At 39.3% G+C, this 22,222-nt stretch overlaps 1 protein-coding gene across 1 annotated transcript; it reads right to left on the bottom strand.

Moving 5' to 3' along the window:
* Window positions 1-3,231: 3,231 nt before the first annotated feature.
* On the bottom strand, window positions 3,232-21,352 carry kctd16a (potassium channel tetramerization domain containing 16a). The gene is made up of 3 exons (XM_084430928.1): window positions 21,115-21,352; window positions 19,997-20,952; window positions 3,232-3,967 (listed from the first exon to the last, which is right to left on the bottom strand). The coding sequence occupies exons 2-3, from the start codon at window positions 20,799-20,801 to the stop codon at window positions 3,534-3,536; spliced, it is 1,239 nt and encodes a 412-aa protein (XP_084287054.1). The 5' UTR covers window positions 20,802-20,952; window positions 21,115-21,352; the 3' UTR covers window positions 3,232-3,533.
* Between the last annotated feature and the right edge of the window lie 870 nt (window positions 21,353-22,222).

Genomic DNA, 22,222 nt, shown 5'->3' on the forward strand with positions numbered 1-22,222 from the left:
CCCCAGACCAACAGTGTACAAGGCCACTGTATCATTTATATATTTCATATTTTAATATTAATTCAGTGATAGTACAATGTTTTTACAAAAATCCTTTATGTCTCTTAACTAAAACAGTTTGATGAAATACAGCAAGAATTGGGTCAGAAGCCGCTGGTCATCTGCTCTTCCTCTTGTCTAACCAGGGGATGTTACTCACACTGAACTCCCCTTAGGAGGTTCTGCTATTGATTCTCAAAGAGAGCAGTGTGTCAGTGCACAGGGCCACATTTCGGATTCTTCCCATGCCCTTTCATTGATCTGTTTGGGAGTATATCATGGACACAAGGAATAGATGGAGGGGTCATTTTGGTTTTTGAACATGGGGCATATTTAGACAAGACTGAAGCGGGATCAAAAGAGAAGGAAGATGACTAATGCCTTTGATGTTGATTGAAATATTTCAACTGCAAAATCAATTAGATGAGTCTTGAAGTTGTATATTAGTATGCATGCTGGGTTTTGATGTTTTGCTCGGAACAAAACTATGGAGACGCTAGCCTACCCTGAAAATCCCACTAAAAAATATTTGTCAAGAAACTATATGAATTAGATGAATACAGTTAGAAGAGTATCACAATATGATAATAGCACAACACAAAAATGTTGCCGAAAACCTCGCACATCTAAACTTCCTGGCTTCCCCGAGATATGCAGTGCTTTTGTATTCCAATATCTGAATAATAGTACTTTTGAAACACATTAGTGTCACCTTTATAAGATGATTTCTAGCAGATTTGTGATTAAGTACATAGACTTCTCCTAGTCTATCATGCTTCTGTCCCAAAGGTTCTCTGTTGCAGATGAAATGTAGCAACACTGCAGAATCCTATGGCTAAAAATAGTCAGTTAAAAATGGTATTTGTGATGCATGTATTATATGAACAATTTTCTGTCACAGTGACAGAAAAAGAGAAAACTAATATATCAGGCAGCAGAAAGCAGAATTACACCATTGTGCATCTGAAATCAGCTGGAAGGTGTTGCAAAGTGATTTGTCTGCGGTTTAGTATTAGATTCAGCAAAGCTCATAATCTGTTAAATTCAGAGAGAAGGTTAAGGTCATCTGCCACATTCGTGAAGAGACAATTTACCTTCTCGCATCTTTTATCTGATTTGCATATGCAAGAAACAAGCAGCTCTTGATTTGTCTGTCAAGGATCCTGTTTAAATGCTGTGCCTACTCTAATGTGAAACCGCCTTGCAATGTGTCAGGATTGTAACAACTCAAATGAACAAATTGTATTTTAAACCCAGTTCATTTAATGATTAATTGCACATTCAAAACAAACAAAAAAATCCTCATATGCCCACAAGCGAAATCAAAAGTCTCAGCACAAATGTTCACAATGACAAACAGAAACAGCCTAATATTTCAGTCTCATCTTCCTGATGAATTTCAGCTGGGTTTGGATGAATGGTGAATGGTGTTTGGTAAATAATGTAGATCACATCACAAATTAAATGCATTGATATGAGCCATTACTCTGTATGAGTGAAATAACATGCATTTTCATCCAATACCGCAAGAACATACTCACTTGTGCTGTCTTAAGGTGAAGTCATAGGCGGATTAACCATATGGGCAATTGGGCAAGTGGCACCACGTCCAGGGGGGGCGCCACGCACATTTTTTTTTTTTTTAAACAAGCGATTCATTCTCCAACGTATTTCTAGCCTAGGCCTATCCTTTCATCAGAACATTCTAAATTCCCTGAATGTTTTGTTGAATGTTTATTATTTTACAAGTTTTTTTTTTTTGTGGACGCGCAATCTATAGTGCCAGATTAACACTACTGCATGAGCACTACTGCCAAACGCACCATGCAGATCCTAGAGTGACACGGCAGGTTGACGGCAGAACCCAACGTCAGATTGACGTCAACATCCGATTTTGGTTGGAAATGATGTTGTAATAATAATAGTAGTAATAATAATAACTGAATGTATTATTATGGGGGGAGTGGGGGTTGGGGGGCACTCTAGGTGTCAGTGCCCAGGGGCACCAAAGAGTCTTAATCCGCCACTGGGTGCAGTCACATTAGCGTAATTTTGTGTGGAAAAAAAAGGTCCATTGTCATTTGCGTATAGATGTATTAAGCACAGCTCACACAGAAGTCACTTTCAAACCAAGCAGTTTCTGTTGGTCAGTGCAGTAAATTTATGTGACCAACTTGAACACAAGTGCAATCTGCTCCAGATCGTGCAGATTCCTATTGGAATGACTGGATTTCGCTTGTCAAGCAACTGTAAATGTGACCGCACCTTTAAACTCTTTAAACAAAGGGTAGATTTGAGGTAATACTCTCCATCAGCTGAACACAGTATTGGATGATGCAAGCCGCATTCACATACGAATCCTACAGTTCTCTGATGTGCATTTGAACGCCGTACAAAAGTGCTGTCCGTGCACTGACTTAAAAGGATAGTTCGGGATAGACACTGATTAAGGGGTAAGTTCACCCAAAAATGAAAATTAGCCCATGATTTACTCACCCTCAAGTCATCCTAGGTGTATATGACATTCTTCTTTCATGCAAAAAATGTTTTGTCTCTTCCAAGCTTTATAATAGCAGTGAATGGGCGTTTCTGTTTTGAAGTCCTTAAAAATGCATCCATTCATGAAAAAAGTGCTCCACACGGCCTTCTGAAGTGAAGCGACACGTTTGTGTAAGAAAAATGTCCATATTTAAAACTTTATAAAGTAAAATAACCAGCGTCCGGCCAAACGAACATACAGATTCCACTTAAGTCTAAAGCGCAACTTGTGACGTCGGAAGTAGCGTAGTGCGTCATGGCGTAGCGTAAATATCAGCTGTACGTCGCATTACTCGCATAAGTTGCGCTTTACACTTAAGTCGAATCCGTATGTTCGTTTGGCCGGAAGCTAGTTATTTTACTTTATAAAGTTTTAAATATGGATATTTTTCTTACACGAATGCATCGCTTCGCTTCAGAAGGCCTTTATTAACCCCTCGGAGCCGTGTAGAGCACTTTTATGATGGATAGATGCACTTTTATGGACTTCAAAACAGAAACTGCCGTTCACTGCCATTATAAAGCTTGGAAGAGCCAGGACATTTTTTTATATAACTCAGATTGTATCCGCCTGAAAGAAGAATGTCATGTACACCTAGGATGACTTGAGGGTGAGTAAATCATGGGCTAATTTTCATTTTTGGGTGAACTATCCCTTTAACAGGTAATACACACTTGTGATTCTTTTGTATATATACAATCTGTTTTTATTATTCGAGAGGTTTGTCTAGACGCTGTGAAATTGGTTTAATGTCATTGTGCTTGGTAGAAAAACAGGACTGGTCCCTTTAGGAGTCACTTGAGGTTCACTGAATTGTTAATTGTGCATCTTGCTGCATGATTACACAGACGAGCCAATTAAGCCAGAGCAAAGAAGAATTATGATGTCATCTTATGCGCTGAGAGCTTTGTTGTGTTGCACACTAATAGGCTCAGTGAGCCTGCAGGAAATCATTTCAGAGCTGATATTTTTTCAAGAGCTCCGACTGCCACATGTACTTCCTCTCCGGGAAGCGCACTGGAATTTTAATCCTTCTGAAGTCCTGGATGCATTTCTCCAGCTCCTGCTCTGGGGTCATCTTCTCCTTGGCCGGTTTCCTCTTCCCTGCCATGGCGTCACGTGGCCCCGTGGTCCGCACACGAAGCAGGTCAGTTCTCCTGGGGATTGGGGTCGGACCCTTTTTCACCGGCCTGTCCAAAGTCTGGATGTTGGACTGGCGGGTGACCGGACGCACGATGACCGTTTCCTGGGGAGAGCTGGCTTCTGATTGGGTCTCGGAACAGGAAGTGGAGAGCTCGTTGAAGGAAGTGCCGCTTTCACCCTCGCGCTCGCTCTTGTGACTCTTGCAGCAGCAGTCGCAGTGAGAAGAAGACCACCCGGATGGGCCACCTTAAAAACACAAAGCCACAAAACCCACAAAATGTCAACAGAGCATATAGGAGCTAAAAATAAAAACAGCCAAAATTATAACAGAAGTCAAATTGGAAGTCATTTTGGAAGTCAGTGCAATTTTGCTGTAGGTATCAGATTGCAGAGTCCGATCAAGAATCAGGATGTGTGAAACCTGATAACAAAGGTGAAAGAACTGAAGTGAGCAAAGATATTCTTTATTTTTCCCTTTATGCAGTTCAACCAATACAGATATTATAAATACCCCTCTAATGGCACAGATGTTTCTCATTTTACACAAGTCGATGCTCATGCCACCATTTAAGTAGCCCGTATAACACGCACCATTTACATTAAACTCACAAACTTGCATAAAAAAAGCATCATGTGCACTTCACACAGTGAAACACATTAAAATGTACGAGTGCAAGCTAGTCGCTTGGCAGTTTGACCTTATCACGTTGACCTTTTCAAAGACATAAAGAATCTGTATTGAAATCACCATTTGAACTATATGTATCGATTTGTTTTGTGTTTTGGACAAAGAAATTTGCTAAAACCACAAAGGACTCAGTCCTTGTCTCAAAAAGATAACAGTGTGCATGAACCCCTTTTGTTAACTGATGGACGTGCATGCATCAAAACAGCCTATGACTGCATAGAAATATCCAAAGATCAACTTAGCTGAACAAAGGGACAGAACCCCTCCAACCCCCTTTTTGTTATACTGGTTAAAACTCTCTTCACATCCTGATAGGAATCAATAATAGAAGTGGTCTAAATATTAAAACGTGGACATATATATTCTGTGGGAGTCTCAGGACCAAAAAAATGTTCATCCGATCATTGCATCCGGTCCGTTACGATGTCCTACCTGCCTGTCAACCTATGTATTTCCATACCTCCGCACACCTTGCTCGCACAGACGTCACACATCATCAGTGCATTCCGTAAGGTTATACACAATTTTAGACACACAGTCACTGAGAGCCATCAACAAACAGCAGCACCTTTTACAGTTCCTCCTGAACCAAAACAACAAGCTTATGTTGCGTTCACACCATGTCATAACCGTAATTAAGAGATGGCAACCCGTGACATTCATGCTCATGTCATCAGACTCGGATTTATAGTATGCATTTCTATGTCAGAACCATCAACGCTGAAATGAATCTGCAGCAGTCATGTGGTACAAGTAAGACCTCTGTACAAGAAAGTTGTTTACTTTCATTATTATTGTGATTTTATGTTCTTTGAGACATGAGGTAATTTAACGCCGTCTCTCGGGATGCTTTGCAGACTCTGTTGTTCATGTGTTTTGAAGGAGGCGTGGCTTTGGAGACGCTCTGAAGGGAGGGTGGGATCTCATGCTTTCAAAAGTAGCTGGCTATTGCTAGCCTAACTTTAATGCTTGAGTGAGATAGAGGCGGAGAAGCTGAGCTTTAAAAACAGTTTTAGAAAAACATGCTCCTCTTGAATTTCTGTTTAAAACAGTTTAAATAAATATCTGAAAATCAAACATGTTCTCTTCTTCTTTGAAGCACTCAAAAACTTTGAATGGATGACATCTTGTTCACCTTCACTGGCAGACCGCAAACCAACCTCTAGCTATTCTGTTTCCTGGCAGGGATGTATTGGCCCCATGTATCACCGGCCCTCGAGCCCAGGTGTCTCCTTCAGTTCACGGACACAAATCACCTCCCACTCCAGTGAAAAAACTCTGTGAATCATATTTCAAGTCAAAATCAAAGCAAAAAAATATATATTTTGTATGAAGAAAACAAATATTTTTTGTAAAACATGTGCATCTGTGGCAAAGAAATATAAAAAAAAAATATTTTCAAACATGAAAAACATGTACAAAATGTACAGTAATGATAATTTATATTATTTTGCAATATGATCATTTGCAATATGCTTAAAAATTTGACCTGGACATTACATTGAGAGACCACCCAAATCAAAGTATGTGCATTTGTGTGCGTGTATAAAGAAAATGCTGCATTTTCTATGTGGCTTTGGGAACATATACCTATAGCTTGACAGAGGCTCGATAAAATAAGTCTGACTCTCCCATGGGGTCACCATATCTCCATCTTCCTGTTATTGGTGTTTCTCTTTCTTTCACTCATGTATAGAATTTCCCCCCTTTTCCTATCAGCTTGACATACTATTAAAAAGAATGATCACCAATGAGACACTGTCTGCAAAGAGGGATGGTATTTTACATCTGAATATCATAATTAGCTAAACACGATTCTCAGAAGCAATAATTTGTGTTCATTGTATCTCCAAAGCAGCTAATTTATCCTGATTAATAACAAATTCATTCAACTGAGCTGCAAATACATTTTACAGAATGCAATAACAGGCTAATTGAAGGCAGTGTGATTGCTAGTGGCTTTCTAATGGGAATCCATGAATCTGACACCAGAATAAGCAGAACATTTCCCTGCATAACAATTAAACAAAGTTCGCCTCTTTCCCCTTGCATCCACTTCTGCTCTCTGTCCATCTCTCATCTTCACTTCTTTTTCCTGCAGCGTATGCAGGGTGCATAGAGAGGCTTTTATTGAAGGATTGCTGCAAAATGGATGGTGCAGCCTGATGGGACCACAAGTCAAGAACGGAGGCGAGCAACAATAACGCTGCCATAAAACTAGATAAGCTGGGTTGAAACTGCTCCCTAGCTTACTGTTGTCCTCATTTATATGAAAACTCACATTTCACATTTCCCAAACAGTCTGTAAAGATCTCGAGACATTGCATTCCACAATCGTTTCTTATTGGCATTACTGTAAGGGGTAAATATCAAATGGCCTTGGTCAGCAGGACATTAGGCTAATCTGGTGCTGTTTACCATTAATACTCACCAAGCTTATGGCTGCAGTATCTATCAGACAAGAAATTGATTGTATTTTGCTGTATCCACCCCATCCTCTGTCTTCTGATCTCCAACCGACTACAGAGAAGCACACGGCTGCCTGGATCATATTGCAGACCCATTACGGTCGGGGCTTGTCTGCGGAGTTAAATCAGTTACCGTATGTGAGTGCATTCTCATGAATTACACAAGCTTGAGAGATGCATTTGGCACCGGGCTTGAGCAGAGACAATCTCATCACAAGGGGCATCCACCCACCGGTGTCTACCCACAATGCATTGTGTCTAAATGCCTGAGAGTGCTTCAGATCTGAATTCTCCTGAGCAGCGTGCCTGGTGTAATGTGTTTGCTAGCACTACAGCTCAGACAGCAATCCTAAAAATAGTGTGACGCACATCTATGCATTTCTAATTAACACTCCATCTTCTAATGCTGACATGAAGCAGCTGATGCTAATCATAGGGGTGGCAACTAATGTATTTGTGCTTATGACCTGCAGCTGTAATGCTTCCTGTGTTTGTGTGCATTAAAGTTTGCAGAGATGTTTAACTACTAAATACTGTGGTATTAATTATGGATTATGTCTACTGGAAATCACAAGGCTTAAGAATACAAACCCATTATATCCGGTTCACATTAGATTTATTTAATAACTGCATTGTTTTCCCTTAACATCAATGGGATGTTAAAGATTTATCTTAAGTCTCCTGCTTCTCAGATTTTTCCTCTGAAGAAAAAGACACAAGTAATCGCACATCTCTTCTACTCAGCTGTCAGGTTTATGTTCTGTTTTATGGACTTTTAGTTTGTACTTCCTATGTTAGTTGCCTGTGTCCTTTGTTCCCAATTTCATGCCACTCATTTGTTTGCATGGCACCTACTCTTTATCCCCTATGTATTTAAGATCTGAGTTTGTTTCTTATCATTGTGTGGTATTGTCTTTGTTTAACTGACAAAGCTGTTATGTTTGTTTTTGCCAGTGTATTTCTCCTGAGGAATTCCCTTATTTAAGTTTAAGCTCCAAAAGATCCTCATCTTCTCTTCCTTGAGATTTAAGAAGATTTAAACATGGATCTTCTAGCCGTTTGCCTGGGATGAACGCTTCCTTGAGGACCACACCAGAGATTTTTTTGGGACTAGCTTATCTAACTCACTATCCTGACAGCCCTCTCATTTCTTTTTTTGGGGGGGTGAGGTGGAGGACGATATGCCAGTCCCACACAGTATCGGGGAAAGATACTTTTAAAAGTAATGCGTTACAGTAATTGTGTTACTCCCTAAAAAAGTAACTAATTATGTTACTTAGTTACTTTTTATAGAAAGTAATGTGTTACGTTACTTTTGAGTTACTTTATCACCTTGGTTAGGCTTGCTTGTTTGTTTTTTAATAACAAAACAAAGTTATATTTTTGGCAAATGTAAAGGCACTTTCAAACCAAAAGTGAAATAAGCCTCAGGCTGAAGGAAATGCAAAGTCAGTCAACAAATAGGAAAACAAAGTAACTTGCATTACTCATTTGAAAAAGTAACTCAGATATTTTGTTGTAAACTTTAAAGTAATGTGTTACTTTAGTTACTTGAAAAAAGTAATCTGATTACACCCAACGCTCACGTTACTTGTAATACGTAATGCTGCCCAACACTGCTTGCATGCCACGGACCCTGATCCTGAGCCCACGCCCACCTCAGACCCTGAGCCTGAGCCCACACCAGCCACAAACTAGTGGTGGGAAAGCTTTTCAAAGCTTCGAATCAATTGCTTCGCAAAATAATTCACTGTTTCGAAGCGTTCAAAACACCACACGCTGGTGATCCCTGCTGGTCAGAACAGTGAAAATGCAACAAAAAACTCAGGCCAAACATGCATAAAAACACCTTTTACACACCAATTGCATTGTTTTATTGGAAGTAAATGCAATTAACTAATAAGATTAAATATCAAGGGTCTGTATAATATGCGTTCTTTTGTCTATTTTCAGGGGTTGTTTTATTTTTTCCATGGACTGCTCAGCTAAACAGGCCAATAAGAGACTACTATTATACCTTTTATTTATACTAATTTATAATTAAAATGTCTAAAAATGTATAAAACTGATCAGAGATCAGGTAAAACCAGTTGTTCAATGGTTCACCACTGGGGGGCGATCAGTGATTCGTGGGTTCACAGAGATAATCGTCCAAAGGCGCTGAACCATTTAAATGTTTGCATGTTTGTATTCTGGTGTCGAAATGTTTCAAAACAGTTATGACTTAACGAAGCCTTGTTTACTGAAATCACGTGACCTTTTGCAGTTTGATACACGCTCCGAACCACTGATTCGAAACAAAAGATTCGTAAAGGTTTCGAGGCTTCATGAAGCAGTGTTTCGAAATCACCCATCACTACCCCAAACCTAGAGCCAGATCCTGTGCCCACAGAAGACCCCTGTCTGTGGAGGGTTCCACCCTGAGAGCCAGTGCCTGCAGCCTAGTTCGTCCCGGAGCCTGAACCAGATTACCGTTCTGCCCTGAAGATAGTGCCAGCTACCACGTCCGTCCCAGAGGAGACATCCTGAAGCTGATTCCCACCATCACCTCACCTCTGAGGTTGAATTGTTCCATCGAATCCAAGTTAATGTAAAGGACTCTATGGTCCTGGGGTGCGTTTCCCAAAGTCAACTATGGTCGCATGTTCTGTCGTTATCTCCCACTCTGCCAAAAATTCATTCTGTTCCTCGGCCCCGCCTCCACTGGAACCCTTCAGTCACTCGGCTCCTCCTTCAGTGGCTCCAGCCAACTGCTCGGATCCACCTTTGGCTTACAAGTCTCCAGCTCTGCCCCGGTGTGTCGATTCCCTAGCTTCACCTCAGGCCTCCGAGCCCCGGACTCCACCTCGGCCCGTCATCCCTCGGGCTCCACCTTGGTCCATTGTTTCTCTGGCTTCGCCTCGCCTTCTGGGTCTCAGACAACTCCTCAACCCTCCAATCATATGGCTCGCTGGGCTCTCCTTTCCTTTGGTTCCACCATCGTCCACACTCCCACTCCCAGTCTGCCGAACCCCCATCTCCACCTCGGTCCTGTTGGATTACCTTCTTTGTTTCAATAAAGTTTAAGCTGGAAAAGATCCTCATCTACTCTTCGTTGCCTGTCTGCACCATCACATACGCATTGGAAAAGATCTCAACAGCTGTGTAATCAAAAGCCTAACATTTCAATGTAGATTCAACAATTACTAAATAAATTCATCCAAGACCAAACTACCTGAGATGCAGCACTGGCCCAAGTTTCTGCCAAAAGTGATAAAAAAAAATTATAAAAAAAACTCACAGGAAAAACATATATTGACCACAACAGAATCATTAATATGTCGTTGGTTCTCTCTGGTTTTTACACATGTTAATAATTTCTTTGTATGACATCCTGACCAAAAAAAAAAAAAGGGTTGCTAACAAGTGGCTAAATGGGACTAAAGAGGTTGTCTGGGACATTAAGCTTCATCACACCACACAAGACAACTCATTTACTCACTAGTCCAATTTTATAGCCTTGTTGTAAAACTATTTATTTCAAATATTTATTATATATTATATTATATTATATTATATATTATATATATTTATTTAGATTTTAAATAAAGACTGAAAGAGTTGTTGGAAGCTTAGTGATGATGGTGACGTTGAAGTCATGCGACCGTACTGTAGTTTATCGTGAAGATTGTTATGATGAACAAAGCTTGTGAGAATCATAACCTTTTGTTGGTCACAGCTTATTTTCTGCAATAATCCAAAAGCCATTGTAAAAAACCTAGTGGTTTTTAGTCAAGGGAACCAGGGTGATGCTATTGGCACTGCAGCACTCTATAGCCATAAGTCAACAGTTTGCTCATTTGTGTCAATAGGGGTTATGCGCAACATACTTCCGGGTTCTACAAAACAGATATAACTACTTCCGGTCGTCAGCTACTGAGGTAAACACAGTGTAGGAATGGTGACCTTTTATAGCCAGTGTTTACAGGAGCTACCCATTCTATCCATTCCAGATGTACATCGTATTGCCAAACGGACGTCCAGAGCCCCGAGTACTTCGGTAGATAAAGGATTTAAGTTTTTACGCCTCCTCATTTATTCATGATTATGAAGGTATGTAAGTTAGTATTATGTAGCTTTTGCTAATGGCACCCGATGTAGAGTTAGCTAACTATCAGTAAGTTAGTTTAGACTTGTATGCTATCATAGTAGTTTAACCTTTTATATTTGCTTGCAGACGATTAAAACAATCAAATGAAGACTGCATTTTATTTTTTTTATAAAAAAATTTTTTCTGATACTTAAGCATTCGTGACATTTTAATTAAAACAGAAATAAGAATTGTATTCTAAAAAAAGCGCAAAATAAGTTACCTCAGAGATCATCTACCGCTGCAGATGCGTACGGTAATGCAAACCGGAAATGTTTATACCTGTTTTCCGGTTCGAACGTTGGGCGTTCCGCATAACCCCTATTAGCCTATATTTCAAATGTATAAAAGATATACTAATCAAATAACCTATAAAAGTGGGGCAATACAATTTTCTTTTAGGCTGTGAGGATCAGCTTCAAATATAGGGTCTATCTACAAACAGCAAGGAAAAAATAAATATTCTGAGCTCTTGAAAAATGACTGAGTCAAGCCGTCCATTTTGGTATGCCAGGAAAGTCAACCAATCATACTCACCACGACCCTGCGGGCATTTCTGGATTTGAGCTATTTCTCTCAGCCTCGGTTTGCACAAAACAATGATAACCATCAATATTACTGAGATAGAAATAAAATTCCTTCTGCAGGTATTGGTCTCCCTGCACACTCAGCTTTTGTGGCTCTGGCTTCAGATCATAAAAAAGACAAAAAATGAACCTCTTGATTTTCAACAGAATGCTTTGATATGGGAAATCAGCAAAAGAATCTCTCTGCACACTTAAGGTTTGTTAATGAGAATGAGACCGCTGATATACCGATCCTGAATTCTGGAAGCCATGTGCTATATTCTATGAAAAACTGCAGATCAACGTTAAATCAACATCAATTCAACATGTATGATGTTGATAAACTCAGTGGCCTTACTACAAGAGGTCTGTGTAAATATGCATCGTGCCCATGATTAAAGTCCCTCACTTATGGTTTTGAGCTTTGCCTGAGGTATGATAATGTTTATGTGCTTGTTAATGTACAAAGTAGGCCAATTCTGTTCTTGCGGGGGAGCAGTCATAAGCAGATAAAAAGAGCTTGTATCTAAGAAACATAAACATTTTACTTGGAATATTGAGAAACACTGAACAAAAAATTGGTGTAGAAACAATTTTCACTCATTAGTTAATCACAACTAATTACAAAGAAATGGCAAGTAACAATTTAATTAAATGTGAATTTTTTAAGTAGAAAGACTGAAATAGTATTTTCTTGTAAAATGAGTGTTTTCTTGTAAAACGTACTCCAATAATCTTTGTTTCATTTACAACTTCAAAAAACATATTTTTAAAATATTAAATATTTTTTCATAATTCTAATGAGGTGTCCGAATGTAAAAACAGCTGACTGATTTGAAATGAGGCAGGGTGACAGAAGGGTCCAAAAGTTTTGTGTTTTTTGCTTTTTTTTTTGATTATCAACTTTCTTTAGTGTGTAATGTGTGTGTGTAATAGTGTGTAATGTAATGAAGAGGGTGACCAATCACAACACACTGTTCCCCACCAATCAGAGCATACTGCATTTTTTCAGAAGGAGGGGCTTACCGGAACTAAACCGAGCATTGCAGACAGAATGGGAAGAGAGGTGCTGCAACAATGTAAAATATGTGCAAAATATATTGTGTTTTTGGAACATTCAAGGATCAAAACCAAGTAGACCCAAAAAACGAAATCAAGATTTTGAAAAAGGGCTTAATAGGTCACCCGTTGTCCTAATCTAAGGACAAGTAATGTGAATCCCAGTCTCCAAGTCTGCATTCCAGAGGCTTTGTGCAGGAAGATTACAGGCAATGTGACAATTTCATCCTCTGACTGATGTTGACACGAGCTGCAATCTCTTTCCTTTGTTAAAGGCGGCCATGCGCGTCTTTGGCAAAGAAGTGCCTAACAGACAGATTGGAGAGTCCAGATCATCTCAGATCAGTCATGATCCCTCTCGAAGAGCTGATGGGGTGGAATAAGACCATAGAAAGAGATGACAGACACCCTGTCATTATTACAGTGGTTCCTTTTGAGATGTGGAGAAAGAAAAATTCCACAGTGTCATAGAGAAGCGCAGTGAAGGAGAGCAGGAATAATACTAAAGAAGAGCAACTGCTGTAAAAATTCACATTGTACACTGTAAAAAAATCTAGTTTTTACAACAACAAAAAAAAATTCTCAGCTATGGTTGCAAAAAATACATTTATAGAACATAAATTTGATTTGTCTTTCTTATACATTTAACACGATTTAACTGTAAAAATGACATGAAATGTCCGGTTAGCCTTCACTTTAGGGGGAGGTAGAGGAGGATGCCTGCAAACGCTGCCTGCAAAGTCATTGCCTGATAGGGCAGCGAGGCAACAAGTCAGCTGCCAATGTTTTCGGGTGCAGACAATATGTCTGAATTCACGGTACTCATAGGCAAAAAGTATCCGGATGATACTTCCGGCGAGATACTGAAGTGAGCATACGATGGACACTTTACTATCCCATTAGGCCACGGGAGAGGATTTATGAATGACAGTGAAGCAACGTAAGTGATGCTGGTATCACATGATAATGACAACATGGTGAATGTAGTATGTCCGGCTTACATTCATAATACTCATACTATACAGAACACACTTTTTTAGCGTTTGCAAAGTATTCAATAGAAGTACTTACTGTAGAGAGTATGCTATTTTGGATGCAGCCAATATCTTACAGTATATCTTACATAGAATTTTTGCTCTTATAATTTCATAGTTTTCTTAAAGGGATAGTTCACCCAAAAATGAAAATTAGCCCATGATTTACTCACCCTGAAGCCATCCTAGGTGTATTTGACATTCTTCTTTCAGATGAATACTCTTTTGGCGTAAGTCGACTTGTGTACAGCCCTCTGGCTAGTTATTTTAGTCAATAAAGTTTTAAATATGAATATTTTTCTTACACAAACGCATCGCTTCTCTTCAGAAGGCCTTTATTAACCCCTCGGAGCCGACTTCCAAAATCTTATACCCATTGACTCCCATTATAAGGCTTGGAAGAGCCAGGACATTTTTAGCGCAATTTTCCACCGGACAAAATTGCGATTGTTAACTCATGATTTCTGTTCTGTCTGTGCGCACCAATCTTGCACTTCTATCTACTCCTCAACCAGACCACCTAGAGACTTCGGGTTTTCGGCATTATGTTAAGGAAGGTCTAATCTCGGGAACGCACAAAAAAAATCCAGGAAAAGATTTTGAATTTCCTGGAAATTCCAGAAAAAAATCAGTTTTTTGCTAATTTCTCGGCAACCATAATAGCTATCGAGTTGAAACAAATTGCAATCGATAGCTTCTAAAATTTACAATAATATTAGAAAAAAAGAATTGATCAAAAATCTTTCCTTTATGCTTCAAAAATTAATTAAAACTTTATATGAAGGGAAATAAGAAAAATATTGCCTTTTCACCTATAAAACTATTGTTCCACAGAAATACGTAAGGAAGGTATTCACAAGAGTCATGAGCACAATTAATTCCACTGAATTACGGCAAGAAATCAATGAAGGTATCGATCAAGATTTGGAGAAGGAGCAAGAATATATGAGAAAACGACAAGAGGTTGTTGCAAAATAAATGGAAGAACGTTCAGCAAAGCGACAAAAGATGGCGACATCCACACCAACGGCTTCCTCATCAGGCGTATCTGATTTCTACGATGACTCGTGGCTTTCAGAGGATGTTTTGGCAAATATCTCGAAAGCAGAAGAAGAGTTTACAAAGTCACAAGCCAATAGTCAAGCAGAAAAGAAGGAAGAATCTGAAGAGGACAAAGCAGAAAAGGAAGCTGATACAGAGAAAATCGACTTATTTTCTCTTTCATTTACTATCTCTTAGTGTTGTGATCCCATGACGTGAGAAAATTGCGCTAAAACACTCACTGAGTTTTTATTACTTGTTTATATAACTCCGATTGTATTCGTCTGAAAGAAGAATGTCATGTACACCTAGGATGGCTTCAGGGTGAGTAAATCATGGGCTAATTTTCATTTTTGGGTGAACTATCCCTTTAAGCGCAGAAATCTTTAACACAGTTGGTTCTGCTGGGAAAACCACTTGCACTGCTTCCTCGCTCTTCTCCATTTACTTTCAATCTCAGGTGGGCCAAGTGACTCTTTCTGTACAGCTACTATAGCTAGAGATAGGAACAGTCTATATTTGCCCCATTTCAACTCCCACAGTGGACACGGGATTTGTTTCTTGTGCCAATTCAATAAAGACTGTAAATCACTAGTGTTCACAGGAATAATAGACACTGCATATTCACATGAGGTTCTTCGAGGAAATTACCAGAATGATCTCTCTCTTACCATGGTTTATTTTAACAAGTTTAGTTGCTGTTTTCCCCTTACCTGTTGGGGCAGAGCGTGAGAATTTCTTATTCGCTCCCCAATGTTCATTAAAGGTTGTATCAGTGATTTCAGGCCCAAACATAAATGATCACATTCATCTAATCTTTCCTAACGATCCGCTAGCTGCCCGCCCCATAAGCACGCCGTAAAAAAAAATCCGCGTCTCTGTAGGCAGCCTAGGCTCTGAGATCTGCACACAAAAACAATTGGTTTCACCAACCACTCAAAACCAAAACAAACAGTGTTTCAACCAATCACTGACAGGGGGAGGGTGTTGTGAGGTTTTGTGCTCGTGCACGGCTGCACGCGAAGTCGGAGCTGAAGAAGAAGCTGGCTAAAACCTCACAACACCCTCCCCCTGTCGGTGATTGGTTGAAACACTATTTGTTTTGGTTTTGAGTGGTTGGTGAAACCAATTGTTTTTGTGTGCAGATCTCAGAGCCTAGGCTGCCTACAGAGACGCGGTTTTGACGGCCTGCTTATGGGGCGGGCAGCTAGCGGATCGTTAGGAAAGATTAGATGAATGTGATCTTTTTTGGGGGGGGCCTGAAATCACTGATACAACCTTTAATTAGCTGATTAGAGTATATAAGGGATCTGGGTTGCATTTGGAGTAGGCACTTCAATGAGCGGGCCATAACAGTTACCCCCACCCCACAGGGCCCACACTAATGTGTAATCTGCACTGGATTGGAAACAACTTGACAGGCCAAGTCGTGATGTTGGGTTACATTAAATGCAAAATTATATAGTGTGAGCTAAATTCTAGGTTTTGAATGTAGAGATAATTATGCGTGCAGAGTTAACTTCACAGGATGATTGTGCTTTATGATGCAAAAACATTCCATAGATCATCAGTATTCTTAGGCAACAGAGAAGGTGACCTTAAGAATAGATTTTTAATTGGAAAACTTTCAAGCTGGCTTGTGATGTAAATAATTAGCTATACAGTTTTGGTCCTTAATAATCAAAAGAATAAATCCATTTGAAGAGGGATTGTTACTGATAATGATCAACTTTTTTCTAAGAAATTCATAAATTATTCTTATCTTGTTAACTTTCAGGAGAAGAAACATGTATTGTTTTATATATTCTGGGCTGTTCGTCATTAATGTGCAACATGACGGGATTTTAAATATTTAGACTTCAGAGCCTTGAAATTTAGGGTCAAAATGCAAAACTGATGCAGGCAATAAAAAAGAGAGAGGGAAAAGTCAGAAAATGAGATCCCGTCTAAATGCAGCTATGAAATGTGGCTATGCGTGAGATGTTTATGAATTGCATGATTCTCATGCAATTTGTTTTTCTGCCTAACAGAATTCACTGTAACTGTGATCTTTGGCCTTTAATCACGACTATTAATTCATTCAAAGACAAAACTGAGCCGTTGGTACAAATAATAAAAAAAATTGTCAAGGACAACCTGCAGCACATTTTTAACTCTAAGAATGGGCTGCGATGTTAAGTGATGAAGTACATAAGAAAGAGGATGAGTGAGTAAGAGACAAAGAAAAATAAGCATGCAAGAAGCTGTAAGGAAAACCCGAGAAAAGCAACCCCATTGACCGCAAATGATATGTTACCATACCAATCATTTGGGCAGTCTAAATTGGTCAAATGTGTCATGTGGTTGATGTTCTGAGAAGTAACAGCACAAATAAGGCAGTGAGGCCTGTAAAAAGCAACTGGTTCATTTACCAGGGGATTCAAGAGCAAACTAATTCAGAAGAGAGACAAGAATCTACCAATGCTGTAAACTGACCAGTGCAGGGTAAAGAGAAAATATGACATTTCAACCATTATTTGAACATAATAAGCATTATCTTGCAACATTATAATTAAATGCATTGATTTTGCATTGAATTGCAAAATACAATGCACAATTGCCTAACACTGTGGTGGAAAACACATATTAACAGGTCATAGTATTAGTATTATTTTTTTACTTTAAACTGAAAATATGTGATCATTGACCCACCCTCATGTCTCTCCACACTCAAATGACATTCATGATGATCACTAGCTGTCAAATTCATTTGTTTGGTTTATTAAAAGAAGTAATAGGTTAGGATTTAAAGCCAGGTCCCCTTTCAGGTTAAATAAAAATTGTACTACTAGGTTGTCACATCTTACCCTAATATAAAGTAACAACTAAGTAGATAAAAAGTGATTTTCTTTTCTTTTGTAATTTCTTATTTCGTTCCTCTACTATGGGCACCAAGTGAACCAGCACTCCTATCCTCTCAATAAAATAATTTCATGACACCCCATGGTGAGTGGTGATTCTCTATTTTTGCTTAAATTTACGAATGAGTCTGCACACGAAATAGGCATCACAGGAAATACCAACAAAAACAATCTATTTTATGTGAAGTTTAATGTGAGCATCTGGATTTTTAGGTGAAATATGTGATTATGTTTGCCCTTTGAGATTCTTAGTAATTCTGTGTTTGCTTGTAAATCTTTGAGAAAAGCCATACAATCTTATCTGCCATAAAGTTCAGCAATGGTCTTATATATAAACATAAATTATTTCCCTGTAAATTAAGTATGCACACTTGAACTTGCCAATCAAGTGCTTTCCTAATGAACACATAAAACATAAAACTGTTACTTCACTTAATCTGTAAACTGATTATAATAGAGAAAATGTATGTTCTTAATATATTTAATTCACTCACTAATTCATTGTATTATTTATTCATTCGATTCAGTCAAATACACTGAATTATTCAGGAATGAAACAAATGACTGTCCTTACAGGTGAGTCATTGAATCATTCATTTAATCGATTTGTTCGAAAACACTGATTCATTCTTGAATAAAACACTGATACTGTCTGAGACAACATTTAATTCTGCTTCGGCTTGGTGGACAAAAAAAAATGACAAAGCAACTGCACTATTGTGTTTAAAATGTAAGTTACTCATCATTAAAGTTGCAATGAAACGGAAGTAGCGATAGATTTTTTTACTACCATATTGTGATGTACATCAGAGTGAAACTTTGATTACAGAATTACAGATTACAGATTACAGAAAAAGAAAAAATGTAGGGCGGGGACTTGGTTCAATGCATCGGTTTTTGATTGGATGTTGATATGTGGGTTTTGCAATCAAAATTGGAGGAAGATGACTGTTAGCTTGCAGGGATGGGGTTTAAGTGACTATAATTGCAGAAGTCCTGCATACATCTGATATTTTGATTAAACATTACGAGGTAAAAAAAAAAGAAAGAAACATGCACAGATGTATAGTTCACAATAAGGATATAAATAGATAGGGTGAATTTACAATTCATGCTGATTTTAACTTCTTGTTTATTGAACTGTTGAGTAAAACCAATATCATTTGCAATCATGCTGTCGGTCTGAATATCAGCGTGACTGTGGCGTAGATGTAGTAACTGTGATTTACAATTTAGCATGATGACTCATACCTTTATTGTATATCTTGATTTGTCATAAGTTTTTCCATTATGTGTATGGGAGGGGCTGAATGCTGCAGTAATTATACTGATGACAGAGAACAAATCATTAAGCAGCCATATGTCCATTCGCCCCAAAAAATCTCGTGACTGTCCTCCAGAAGCTCTCCGTTCCAGGCCCACTCTTTTTAGGTTTTCCAAGGGGACTCGTTTGGAATTAAGCACAAAGTGATTTTTAATTGGCCATATGCTTCAACATCTCTCTCATTTAAGACAAAAGCTAGTCAAATGAACTACTAATGAAGGCAGGCACTGGAGAACAATTATATCCAAAAGGTGCACATGTATTTAAATAAAGAGAGAAAAAAAAAGAGAGAGGAGGGGGGATGACATGACCATCTCTCTGGTAGATTACTGAAATATTCATATGCCACACTCTGTTCATATTCCTGAGAGCTATACTTGAGGGAATTCTTCACATCTGCATTGGCTCAAAAGCTTCTCTCTCTCTCTTCTATCAATGTTCTTACTGGAAAAACTAAGTTCAGTCTACTAATACTTGAAGGGACGTGCATTTGTCACCTAAAGAATTGAGCACAGTTTAGTTTGAGGCAGATTATAGAATTGATCGGGATAGAATTGAACAAACTATGTACGCCGCCTAGTGGTTCCGGCTGAGAAAAGTGTGAAAACTCACAGTGCTGGTAATGTTGTGCATCTTACTCAAATTCACTTTATCCAAAATGTTTTATTTATTAGGATTGTTTAAATTGGAGCACTGTTATATTTGCTTCTGATTGACCAGTCGTGGCATGCAGTGGTCAAACATTTCTGAATACTGTTGCATTTGTAATTTGGCTTGCTTATGGGGACATTTAATATTCAACAATATTATTGATCTGCCTTAGGCTACTTAAGGTGGACGACGCAATTTTCAACAAACTTTGTTGTATTATTTTCATGTTATCATTGTGAAGCTGCTTTGATACAATCTGTAGGCTATTGTAAAAGTCGCTATATAAATAAAGGTGACTTGACTTGACTATTGAAGAAAAAATAATTCGATTTTGCCTTTACAATTAAGAATTTACAACAATCGATTATGATTATAAGGATAATGACCGACTGCCATAGTTGTTTGCTGTACTTACGGTAGAAGACATACTCCGTGTTGTTGGCCCAGTTTCTGTCCTCTGTATGTCTGTTGTGAGGAGATGTGGTGAGTGATGAATTGCACGCGACGATGTGGAATCCGCTCTCCGCGAGCATATCAAACGCTCGCTCCAGATGGCGAAACTTCAGTGAAAACTGAGAAGTGTATCGCTCAGGTAACCTGTCAGGATCCCGGCTCTCGTTTAACGTGTCCCCAAAAACTTCTTTAGCCAGACCGACCCTTCCGCAAATAAAGATTTTGGGTATTCCTCGAGCTTTTGGATCAGCGTCCCTCCCGAGGGCGCACGAGCTCTTGTATCCCACCGTGATGAAGCCGTAGCACCTATCGCGCGCGTCCAGGTAAGATGCAGGGAACAGTCTTTGATCGCTTCCCAGGGACGCTTCGTCAAAATCATTGTGAATATAATCATCTGGTGTCAGGATTTTGACGAGCTCGGGCAGCTGGAAGAACTCAGCCTCCCGTTTCAGCCTCCCTTTCTCCGGGAAATAATCCGGCAGGACGACGTTCTTATCGCGGAGATAGTCCAAAACATATCGAAACAGAAATCCGTCCCTGTCAATGAAGTAGCGTCCCTTGATGTCCTGCACGAGGTCGTTGGAAATGTCCTTTTTGGTGGAGAATAATTTCCCCAGCAGTGAGTTTGGCACGCTGGTGAGGGTGGCATGGCGTGTGTAATACACCTGTCCACCTACATTGAGCTCAATCACATCAGAAGAGCAACTCTGAGCACATCCACTGTCCTTGGGCGTTTGATAAGTCCTGCAGTTTTCAATCAGGGCCATTTTGGCGTTGCACACTTCAAAAAATGCAAAAGCGAATATGCAAAAGTTTTTGATTTCTGTTTAGTGAGCAAAAAGTCAAGAGGAACATAACCTGCACACTCTTTAACAGACGTTCACAGTCCATCGTGTTATGTACAGCATCTCTGAGGACCTGCAGAGTGTATATAAAAGTATAAATGTATCAAAATGACACAGTGTTAGACAGACTGTTAGGCTTCTCCCTCTAATACGACTGGGCATCTATTGCCAGATTATAAATCTGAGCACACATCTCCTGGTATGTATAATAATGCAGAAATGGAAGAGCTCTCACCCAAGGGAACCAATTGTGCAGCTCATGTAACCTCCAGCTGAGGATCCAAAAATAAGTTCTGCTTCTAAAAAATGAAAAACCGCACCAATCAAGACAGCTTCAACTTCCTTCAGAAGAGTGCTTCTCTCTCATGAAATCTGGTCCGTCCGGAACAGTTAGTCTGCATGTACCTGGCTCCCACCCAGCGTTTCATTAGAAGGATCTCGAGTTGAAAAGGAGGGTGCGTTGGGAAGTTTGAGCATCCTTACTCTCCAGAGCATCAGCAGCGTAGTGCGAATGAATGCAGCGTGCTGAGAGAGGCTTTGGACGGGGGAGGGAGACCATTCTTAGGGAGATGAGCCTTACATCATCTTAAAGGAAAATGACAGCTGGAAAGATACAAGCATTGCACCCTTCTTCTCCAGATTCCCAAATATGCTCATGCAATTATTGTGCTAGATAAGAACATGAATTGGTACGTTTTCATCTCAGAACTTCATTGATTTATTAGATTATTAGTAGTGGTTGAGCTCAAATCCCACATGGCTTTCCAGAGATTAGCTTTGGGATGTTTTAGGGGACCTCAGTGTATGTTATGGTTTCAGGACCATGGACAGATCCCCGCAAACATGGTTCCAGTTGGCTTACTAGGCAGCTAACATATATTTTACAGTAATTTGAGCGTCATATGATATTCGATAGTGCATTGGCTGTATGTAATGTAGCTATATTTCTTGTCACTATTACAACTCAGCGAGATTTCAGTTTCTACCGGTTTTGCGTTTTCAGAATGTTTTGTAAAATCCCCCCTGAATTTATATCACAGATTTTAATGGCATTTTATTGACTTACCCTCACAATGTAATGCGCACCCAGAGGATTCTTTGAGTTAGAGAACATGTTTATTTAGGCATGCAAACCTTTGGCATTGTGTGCTGATCTTGTTTCAAGGAATTTGTGAGCTCAGCTTCACTGAGCGATGGCTTTGAGGCTGTGGTCACGCTTATCCGGCTAATTTTGTGTATTCTGCTGAAAAAGTGTTGCTAGGCACCGACAGGAGAAACTGTGAGTGGGATTCAGATGGCAAATGCTCTGATGTTTTCTTTTTATCTGCAATAATGTTTCATTA

Source organism: Rutilus rutilus (assembly GCF_951802725.1).
Source record: "Rutilus rutilus genome assembly, chromosome: 14".
NCBI classification, from domain to species: Eukaryota; Metazoa; Chordata; class Actinopteri; order Cypriniformes; family Leuciscidae; genus Rutilus; species Rutilus rutilus.

Coding starts and splice junctions, on each gene's coding strand:
- kctd16a (XM_084430928.1), bottom strand. CDS start 20,801: ATGGCCCTGATTGAAAACTGCAGGACTTATCAAACGCCCAAGGACAGT. Junction 3,968..19,996: donor CACGGAGTATGTCTTCTACC/GTAAGTACAGCA, acceptor TGTGTTTTTAAG/GTGGCCCATCCGGGTGGTCT.